This window comes from Suricata suricatta, chromosome 16 (genome assembly GCF_006229205.1).
Source record: "Suricata suricatta isolate VVHF042 chromosome 16, meerkat_22Aug2017_6uvM2_HiC, whole genome shotgun sequence".
Taxonomy (NCBI): domain Eukaryota; kingdom Metazoa; phylum Chordata; class Mammalia; order Carnivora; family Herpestidae; genus Suricata; species Suricata suricatta.
The window spans coordinates 17,383,473-17,393,329 of record NC_043715.1 but is presented as its reverse complement, the minus strand read 5'-3'; the positions used below and the strand labels follow the sequence as shown (position 1 = coordinate 17,393,329).

General features: G+C 50.5%; 1 protein-coding gene across 2 annotated transcripts; it reads right to left on the bottom strand.

The window, feature by feature from the left end:
• Nucleotides 1-5,533: 5,533 nt before the first annotated feature.
• Nucleotides 5,534-9,851, bottom strand: LOC115280435 (dipeptidase 3-like). 2 transcript variants are annotated; one of them, XM_029925322.1, is made up of 10 exons: nt 9,512-9,851; nt 9,050-9,176; nt 8,422-8,551; nt 8,191-8,332; nt 7,869-7,938; nt 7,556-7,732; nt 7,153-7,237; nt 6,591-6,666; nt 5,971-6,106; nt 5,534-5,879 (listed from the first exon to the last, which is right to left on the bottom strand). In XM_029925322.1, exons 1-10 carry the CDS (start codon nt 9,781-9,783, stop codon nt 5,646-5,648), a joined length of 1,449 nt encoding a protein of 482 aa, XP_029781182.1. In that variant the 5' UTR covers nt 9,784-9,851; the 3' UTR covers nt 5,534-5,645. The 2 variants fall into 2 exon arrangements, with proteins under 2 accessions (XP_029781182.1, XP_029781183.1); XM_029925323.1 differs by having other exon boundaries at nt 7,556-7,729.
• Between the last annotated feature and the right edge of the window lie 6 nt (nt 9,852-9,857).

The window sequence follows — 9,857 nt, the reverse complement described above, 5'->3', positions numbered from 1 at the left end:
TGCCGGCCCGGCGGTCCCCGCCGCTCCCGGCCGCTGCGCCCCGCCCGCTCGCATTCCTCCCCGCTGCGCTCACTTCCTCCGCCCGCCCCCCGGGCCGCCCCTCGGGGGCGGGGAGCAGGAGGGGCTCCGGCCGACTCCTCCCCGAGGGGGGCCTAAGGGTAGTTAAGCCCCCCACCCCCTGGCAGCAGTGCTGCTAGTGGCTCCACGCCCTGGGGAGAGCCCGATTCCTGTGTGACCTTGGGTGAGAGCGCTGCCCTCTCTGAGCCTCAGATGCAATACTTGTAAAATGGGGAAATGTGCTCCGTGAGATGGGGCCCTGGGTGCACTGGCTCTGCGCTCTGCACCTAGCAAGCATCCAGCGACTTTTCTGTTACTCAGGGACAGGAAAGAGGAGGCAGGATCGGGTGCATGACCACACAGACCATCCCAGTCCAGCCCAGGGCCTACTGCCACTCTTGGGTAATCCCTCCCCATTTCCATCGTCTCTGTCTCCCAACTCTCCTTCATGTCCTGTAAACCGAACTCTTTCGAAGATGCCATCCCTAAGTGCCCCTCACTGCCCTCTCTTCCTGAAGGAGGCTGGGAATTTCATGCCCCTTCCCAAGAAGCTGCTGCCTCCTTGGTGGGAAGGAAACCCACCCGCCTTGGCGGCCCTGTTTGCCCCTTTGAGACACTACACTGGGTTCTTTAGCCAGTTCTTTCATCTTAATTTTCTTTTACTGTCTCGCTTCCGGGGGAGATTCCTTTGCCAAGTCGTTTACTTATTTGCTCTTAACTTTTCTTTCACTTTCTACTCCACTGCTTCAGATAACTTATTCATGTTGGCTTTACTTTAACATCCTTTATCTTTCTAGGCTATACTTTCAGTTATTTGTTTCTCTATCAGAAACTCCCCGGGGCCCATCTGACTTGTTTATCTCCTTTTTTCTCTTTAGAACCTCACTGAAGAATCAGTGGTATCTCCCAACACAACTCAGACTCTACCTCCTCCTCCCAGCTGCAGTTCTGGGAAGGAATGCGGAGAGTCACTAGGTCCCCTAGGAGGATTTCCAAGCTGACCATCATTCTGACCCTCACCCCACAGTCATCTGGCCAGGGCCTGTTGACTTGACCTCCTGTCCTTCATGCCACCTTCAGCTTTTCACAGCCTTCCAGATGGACTCCCTGTTCTCTCCCATTGCTCACGGTAGAGCCATCTCTTATGAAGAGAACGCCCATGTTCTTCTCTTGGCCCACAAGGCCCTGTTCCATCTGGCTCCTCCGAACTCCCCAGCCTCAGCCTTCTGGCCTCTTTCACTTTCTCAAACTCAGCGTCTTTCTGTGCATTACTTGCTCTTCGCTCTGACCAAATGCCTTTCTATCCTCTGCCCCCACCTCACTAACCAAACTCCTTGCTATTAGGGTAGGTCTCAGCCTGGAGTACCATCTCCTCCCCAAAAGACTTCTCTGACTCACATCCACCCACCCCCACCTCACCCTCCACTGGAATGGGCTGTCCTTAAGCACTTTCCCTTCACAGTACCCACTGCAGGGAGAAATATGTTGGTGGGGATCTTTGATTAATGTTTTTCATGCCTGCTACATCGTAGATTTCACAGGAACAGGACCTTTTCAATATTGCTGCCTTGGTATTCTCAGTCCCTTGGCCCAGCACATCTTTCGAATAAAGAATGAATAAGTGACCCCTCCTTCCCATCTTCCCTAATACTCTGCAAAAGTTCCTAAAGCTCCCACCGCACCCTCACATGCAGCCACTCCTTAGGGGTGGGATCAGGTACTGTGTGAGGGAGATAGGCCACTGCAGCCCAACGGACAATCTTAGACTCTGAGAGACTTTGTGTCTAGGATACAACTTCCCCATACCGTTGACCAACCAAGTAGCCTGTAACGTCAGAGTATGTGCGGTCAAAAATAAAAATATTTCCGGAGCATAGACACTACAAAAGAGAACAACTAGGGAATGCCTGCATGGCTCAGTTGATTAAGTGACTGACTACTGGTTTCGGCTTAGGTCATGATCTCATGGTCATGGGATGGAGCTCCATGTCAGGCTCTGTCTGCACTGACAGCTCAGAGCCTGCTTGGGATTCTCTTTCCCCTCTCCCTCTGCTCCTCCCCAGCTTGCACTCTCTTGCTGCACTCTCTTCTCTCTCAAAATAAATAAACATTAAAAAATATCAATTGCCTATTCACATGTAAAGAACACATTTTGGGGTCCCTGGGTGGCTCAGTCAGTTAAGTGTCAGACTTCAACTCAGGTCATGATCTCATAGCTTGTGAGTTCAAGCCCTGCATCAGGCTTGTGCTGACAGCTCAGAGCCTGGAGCCTGCTTCGGATTCTGTGTCTCCCCCTCTCTCTGTGCCTGCCCCGCTCATGGTCTCTCTATGTCTTTCAAAAATAAATGTTAAAAAAAATTCTTTGAATAACATATTTAAACTGCTAAAACCATATATATTTGATATTATATATATCATATATACAATATATGTACATATATATGTAAAGAAAACATCAGGAAAATTATTAGAACATTTGGAACAAAAATTCCAAATTATGGGGTGCCTGGGTGGCTCAGTTGGTTAAGCCTCCGGCTTCGGCTCAGGTCAGATCTCACGTTCGTGGGTTCGAGCCTCGCGTCAGGCTCTGTGCAGACAGCTAGCTTAGAGCCTGGAGCCTGCTTTCGGTTCTGTGTCTCCTTCTCTCTCTGCCCCTCCCCCCTCTCATGCTCTGTCTCTCTCTGTATCAAAAATTTAAAAAAATTAAAAAAATTAAAAAAAAAATTCCAAATTAGCCTAACAAACATTACAAAAAGATAAGGAGAATATTAGCAATATGAAACCAGAAATTTTGAAAAGCTCAAGAAGGAAGAGAAGGTATGAAAAAATGCTGTACACTTCAAATGGGTGAATTGTGTGGCATGTCGATTTTATCTCAATAAACTTGTTTAAAAACAAACAAAAAATCCTCCCTCCTAACTTTTGATCTTGGCTCAGGTCACGATTTCACAGTTCATGAGATCGACCCCTGCAGAGCTCTGTGCTGACTGACAACGCAGAGCCTGCTTAGGATTCTCCCTCTCTCTCTCTCTCTCTCTCTCTCTCTCTCTCTCTCTCTCTCTCTCTCTCCTCCCTCTCCCCCTCCCCCGCTCATGTGTGCACTCTCTCTCTTTTTCTCAAATAAATAAACTTAAAAAAATAAAGAGCAGGCAATTAAACACATTACTTAGAAATATGGTGGGAAATACCAGTAAAGATCAACAGTTAAAAGTGTCGAAAGTGATTGCTTGGGAAAACAGAACTGGGAAATGGGAGTGTGAGGACAGAAGTTGGGGAGGGACTCTTCACATTACCTGGAAGCTCGGCATATTACCACAAAGTGCACCTCTAAATAACCACTGGCCAAGGCAAGGTATCAACATTACCAGAACTCCAGAAGTTCCTTAATGCCTCCTCTAATTGCTACCCCATATCTCCCCACCAACCACAGATGCTTTTTTTTTAGTCTTTGTTTTTTTAAATGGAGTTGTAGTTGACACATAACATTGGATAATTCAAACATTTTCTAAGTATACGAGTTTGATGATATCATTTTCTTGTTTTCTTATTTATTTATTTTTGAGGAGGGTGCAATTCAGTGAGGGGCAGAGAGAAAGAGAATACCAGCAGGGGCAGTGGGAGAGACAAAGGGGGGGAAAGAGAGAGAGAGAGAGAGAGAGAGAGAGAGAGAGAGAGAGAGAGAGAGAGAGAGAGAAGCAGGGCTTGTGTTTTAACTGGAGGCAAGGCTCAAGCTCACCCAATGTGGACTCCAACTCCTGAACCATGACATCATGACCTGAGCCGAAGTCAGGGCTTAATGACTGAGCCAGGAGGTACCCTCTTGTTTTCTTACTTTAAGTCTCAACCTGAGCATGCATCCCTGAACATTGTTTAGTCTTTTCTAGGTTTTGGTTTGTTTTGGTTTTTTCAGAAGGCTCTACTTCAAACATAGGGGTTAAACTCACAACTCCAAGATCAAGAGTTGCGTCCTCTACTGACTGAGTCAGACAGAGACCCCAGTTTAAAAAAAAACTTTTTATTGGGGCACCTGGGTGGCTCAGTCAGTTGAGCATCCGGCTTCGGCTCAGGTCATGATCTCACGGTTTGTGGGTTCAAGCCCTGTGCTGACAGCTAGCTCAGAGCCTGGAGCCTGCTTCAGATTCTGTGTCTCCCTCTCTCTCTGACCCTCCCCTGACAGCACTCTCTCTCTCTCTCAAAAATAAATTTAAAAAGCATTAAAATTTTTTTAAAAGCCTTTTTATTGAGAAAAAAATATCCATACAGAAAAGTTCATGTACCCTAAGTATGTACAGCATGCTGAAATGTTCACAAAATGAACACACCCATGCAACCAGGACCCAAGACACAGCCCTTTACCAGGAACCTGGAAGCCCTTCCTCACGGCCCCCTTCCAGGCAATACCTCCCCCCAAACTGACTGTAACAGCATAGATCAGCTTTGCCTGTGCTTTATGTAAATGCAATGACATGATATATATTATTTTGTACTGGCTCCTTTCACTCAACATTACTTTTAGAGATTCTTGCAAGTCGTGTGGAACTGCCCTTGGATATATGTCTTCAACTTTAGTGTAAAAAAAAAAAAAGTCAAACTGTCTTCCAAAGCAATGTTCATCCATTTAATCAGCCACTGCCAGGGTATGCTTGTTGTTCCACATCTTCACTAACACTTGGTGTTGTTCACCTGCTGAATTTTATTTGTCTTTACTATGAGTTTTATTTTGCATTTCTTTAATGGCTAATAATGTTGACTATCTTTTCATCTTCTTATTGGCCAACCGAATATCCATTCTTGTAAAGTCCTTATTCAAATATCTTGCCCACTTTTATATGGAATATTCTGTCTCTGGATATAAGCCTTTGTCATTTATATATGTTAAAGATTTCTTACTCTTTGACTTGCTCCTTCACTCTTGACATTTAAAAAATATTTAATTTATTTTTGAGGGGGGGAAAGGGCAAGGAGAGAGGGAGGGAGAAAGAAAGAGAGAGGGAAGGAGGAAGGGGCAAGGAGAGGAAGAGAGAGAAAATCCCAAGCAGGCTCATCATGTGGAAGCCTGATGTGGGGCTCAAACCCACAAACCGTGATATCATGACCTGAGCCGAAATCGAGTCTGATGCTTAACCAACTGAGCTACCCAGATGGTGCCTAGGTTCGGCTTCTTAAAAAACAAAAAAACAAAAAAACAAAAACACCCACAAATTTAAACCTTTCAGAGACTGGTAAGCTACCCATTGTCACTCTCCATCATGGGATAGACACCACACTTGAACTAGATTTCCTTGGGCATTTGGTGGGCTCAGGTTTTTATCATAATAATATGGTAAGATGCCTCTGCCCTTCCCAAAAGAGACTAAGCTGGAGGCCACTCACTTGAGCAGTTGAGACTCGACCTACAAGACCCCTCACCAACCAAGAGCCCACCACACCCCACTCCCCTGCTCTCCAGGGAGAAGGAAAGACTTACACACTTGGCTCTATACTCAAAATGTTTATTCTCAGCATTCACTTGTGCCTGGATGGCTAGGAAGGGGATTTTATGAGACTTTGCCACAGTGACCTCTGAAGGACTGGCCAGGTCACCAGACCTACAGGATGAGGACTGAGAAGGTGGCAGCAGCCAAGAGGCTTAGAACAAAGTATGGGGAGGCTTTCGACGACCTCTGGAGGACCTGACTGATTGGCCACTTGGTCACCTCCAGATGTGTGGTGAGGTGCTCACTCTGAAGCTGAGATAGGAGGTGGGAGTGGCAAGACCTGACCACCTGCCTGTCTGGTAATTCATCCTCCACAGGATTCTGTCCATTGTTCTCCTCTCTCACCTGGGGGTGGGAGTCGGTAGTTAGCGGCTCCCATAGTGCCCCCCTCACCTACATAAACCACCGAACCACCCTTTTGCCGAACCCAGCATACCTGCTCCACGTGTCTGAAGACCCGCAGCAGGTTTCCACGAAGGACACCTTGGAGCTCTTCCTCACTCCAGCCCCGCCGCAGCAGCTCCTCTATCAGTACTGGGTATGTGGACACGTCCTCCAGCCCCTGAGGGAAACTGTGTGGCCATGAGCCTCAAGCTGTGGAACCTTAGCCCTGATGCTGGTCTAGGGCTTGGTGTCCCACCCGTGCCAAGCGCATAGGTGAAATTGAAGGCCACATTCTCCAGGGTACTGAATGTCACTTTGGAAGCTCCTTGAAGACAGAGCTTCTGTGGTATTTACCCCCTGAGCAGATGACTGGTCCACAGCAGATCTGCTGAGCTGCGAGTGCAGCATGAGCTAGGAGAACAAGCTCTGCTGGGGCAGGGTGGCGGGGGACTACTCAATGAATGTGATGATCTGGAGGGGGAGAGGGTCCACCAGGCCAGAGGTGGGAGGGGGAGAGCCTAGGAAACAGGCCCTCCTAGTGGACAGATGTCAAGGGAGCTGGAAAACCAGAGCCTATAGCTGAGGCCTGAAGGATGGGAGCACCATGGGATGGAGAGACGAAAGGACTCCCTGCTGTGCCCTGCCCAAGACAAACCCCAGGGAAATACTCACCGACCAGACCCATCGTAATTCCCACCAATCCCGATGTACTCTGATCCAATGACAGCTCTGATGTGGTCAAAGTGGTCTAGGGGGCAGGCGTGAGTAGTGAGCAGCACTACCCTGGAGTTAGACCCAGGGACCAGCTCTGGTCTGGGGACACTCAGCCCTGGCCAGTTCTCCTGCCCACAGCCCTCTAGGCCATGGCAGCTGACTTCATGGAGCTCCTAGCTAGTTGTGAGTTCTGAAGTGACTACAGGCTGAACGGTGTCCCTTTAGAATTTTTCCTGCCCAGAAGCCCCCCTGCCTCTGGGTTCCTTGTGAGCCCATCTGTCCTGTCCAGAGAAGTGAGAGCAACAGACATTCAGAGGCAGGGGCAGTTGCTTCCCTCAAGCCCAGCAGCATTGACTCTAGCCCCAGGTCTGGGTGGCATCAAAGAGCCATGTCTCCTCCCCTGGGTTGTCAAAGGTCTGCCCATTGCCCAACAGGTGTGCTAGGCTGCTGGAACTGTCCTAAGGGCCCCACTGCCACAGGCTCAAGCTAGAACTGCACAAGAAGTTGAAGGAAGGCTCACCTGCCACTGTGGACACATTAGCCAACAGGTTGCACTGTAGAACCCCCATGGACAGCGTCACCATCACAATGCCACCATTCTTCTTCTAGAAAGATAAGGAAATGGACACTCAGCCCCCTCAGCTTGGCTCTTCAGGCCTGGTGGCCTGCCTTGTGCCCTGGGGGCCCTGGTAGGACAGTGCTCAGTCCTGGCTTCAGAGGCTGCAAGAGGCTTCATTTGCCTTTGATTTTCAGAGATGGTGAAAGGTTAGCCAGCTGTGGGTCCAAGGGCAAGGCCTGAGCTAGTAGCTTTGTTCAAGTTCACAAATGTTTGGGGGGTGGGGACCAAAAAAAAAAAAAAGGTTCACAAATGTTTGCTTGAAGCACGCCTAGCTCTAGGTGTGAGGGCTGCGGTAGCTGCTCACCAGAAGTTGCAGGATGTCATCAGGAACATTCAGCAAGTTGTCGCACACAGCCCTGGCAGCTGAGTGGGAGAAGATCACGGGAGCCCTCGACACCTTCAGTGCTCCCCGCACCAAGGCGTCTGATGAATAGGATAAGTCCACCATCATGCCCAGGCGGTTCATTTCCTCTACCACCTTCTGTAAAGACAGGTTTTTTTGTGTTTCTTTTTTCTTTTCTTTTCTTTTTTTTTTTTTTCGAGGTGGGGAGATGTCAAGGATGCAGATATGTGTACACTATCTGTAGGCAGAGAACAAGTGGAGCAGGAGTCCTCACCTCGCCAAAGCTTGTCAACCCACTGACGTTGGTGTAGAAGTGGTGTTTAAATTTGATGGAACTTTCTGCCCTGCAGGATGGCCCAAAGAAGGCAATGTCAAAGGCAACATCCTGGGCATCAGAGCCTGGGGGGCTCTGCAGTCCCTGTTTGTCCATCCACCCCCACTCTGGAACAGAATAAGGACCTGGGCCAGCTGCTTTCTGGGAGTGTGAGGAACCTGCAGGGAGTCCAGCCTCCTTGTGGACTCCTCTGTCCTCACCTCTCTGGCAGCTTCTCCACCGTGTCATCTACCATTTCACCTTGGCTAGGCACTCTGCTCACCAGGGCGTGTTGCAGGTGAAGGTAACTGTCAGGTAACGCACCCCCAGCAGATAAAAGCTGCGCAGCACAGAGAGGCTGCTGTCCAGTGAGTGACCACCCTCCACACCAATGAGGCAGGCAAGCTTTTGAGTGCTGTTCAGACCTAGAAGAGGATGGATAATCGAGCGGTCAGGGCCCAGAACCAGAACCACCAGAGTGAGCCTCTAACTCTCCCCCCATCTTCCAGCTCACCTTTGGCTGAAGTCACAAGCTCCAGTTCAGAGTAGGAGGTACACATGCGACGAATGAGGTCAATCTGCTCCAGTGTGAGGCGCACAGCATCCTGGTCCTGGGTCTGGCATGGGGCTTGGGCTGACCAGAACTAGAGGTAGGCCCCGGGGGTCTGACATGAGATTAGAGTGGTCTCCAATGTCCTTGGCCTGCCATTCTTCCTCAGCCCCCAAGGTGCTCATTTGGGTCAGTGGCCCAGAATGAAACACATAACCCTACGGTATCCTGATGACTATTAAGCTTGCTGCCAGCAGCCAAACTGTGGACTGTGAAATATCACTGCCTGCCTGCTGTTTATCCATGAGCTCTGTGAATGCCCCAAGGCCAATCCACTATGTCCTTTGTGGCTCTAAACGCCCCCACACTCACCAAGGATTTTCTGGTCACTTTCTGTGTGCCTCCACAGAACCTGGGTACCCATGTGGTTGGTCTGTCTTGGCCTCCAGAGCCCCCACATTCCCCGCAGTCACATGATGACACATTGTGTGTTCTGTGATTCTAATCACCCAGAGGCCTGCCTACGCAGGTTTCTGTAGCCCCAACATTCCCAGGCAGCCATGCTGTGGCACCCTGTGTATCCCTGCGATACCTGGGCACCCACGAGGCCATCCCTGAGCTTGTCCAAGCTGGTCTGGCCACGACTGAAATTGCGCAGGTTAACATCTTGTAGCCTGTTCTGGAAAAGCTGTCTCAGGAGCAGGGGCAAGTGGTTGTGGCTGGGAGCATCAAGACAAGGTTAGAGTGGGGGACATGGCCTCCAGGTCAGGCAGGGCATGTCAAGGTACCAAAGGCGTGTCCTGTCCCCCTCCCCACCCCCTCCCTCATGTGTCACACAGACAATATGGAAAAACTCCTGAGGTGCATCTTTGGGGGAGGGGTGAGGGTGGGAAGCACCAGGAACAGGGTAATGGGGAGAGGGGCCCTGGTTGATGGAGAGATCATCCAGGAGTGGTGTGAGGAAGCCTCCTCACTAGCCCTGCGTGCTGAGGACCCGTTCCCCTTCCCAGGTGTGGGCTCAGTCTCCATCTACCCCCAAACCGCCCCTACGCACCCGTCCACGAGAGGGAAGTCCCGCATCAGGGCCCGTGCGCGCTTCCTCAGACTTGGGGTGCTGGAGGTGGCCGGTGTGATGGGGGAACTAGAGGAGGCCGTGGTCCCGTTGCTGGGGACTCTGGGTGTGGTCGGGGCGCTGGGGGCGCTGGGAGTTCCGGGAGTGGTCTGGGCACGAGTTACCGGCCCCTGCAGCAGAGACAGCAGGAGCAGCAGACGCAGCAGAGGTCGCCAGCGAAGCTCACGGGGACCAGCGAGGCCCAGGGACCTCATGCTGCGCAGGACCAGAGGGGCGAAGGGCAGAGGGCGATGGTGGGGTCCCGACCTCCGATTGTTGACCTAGCTGC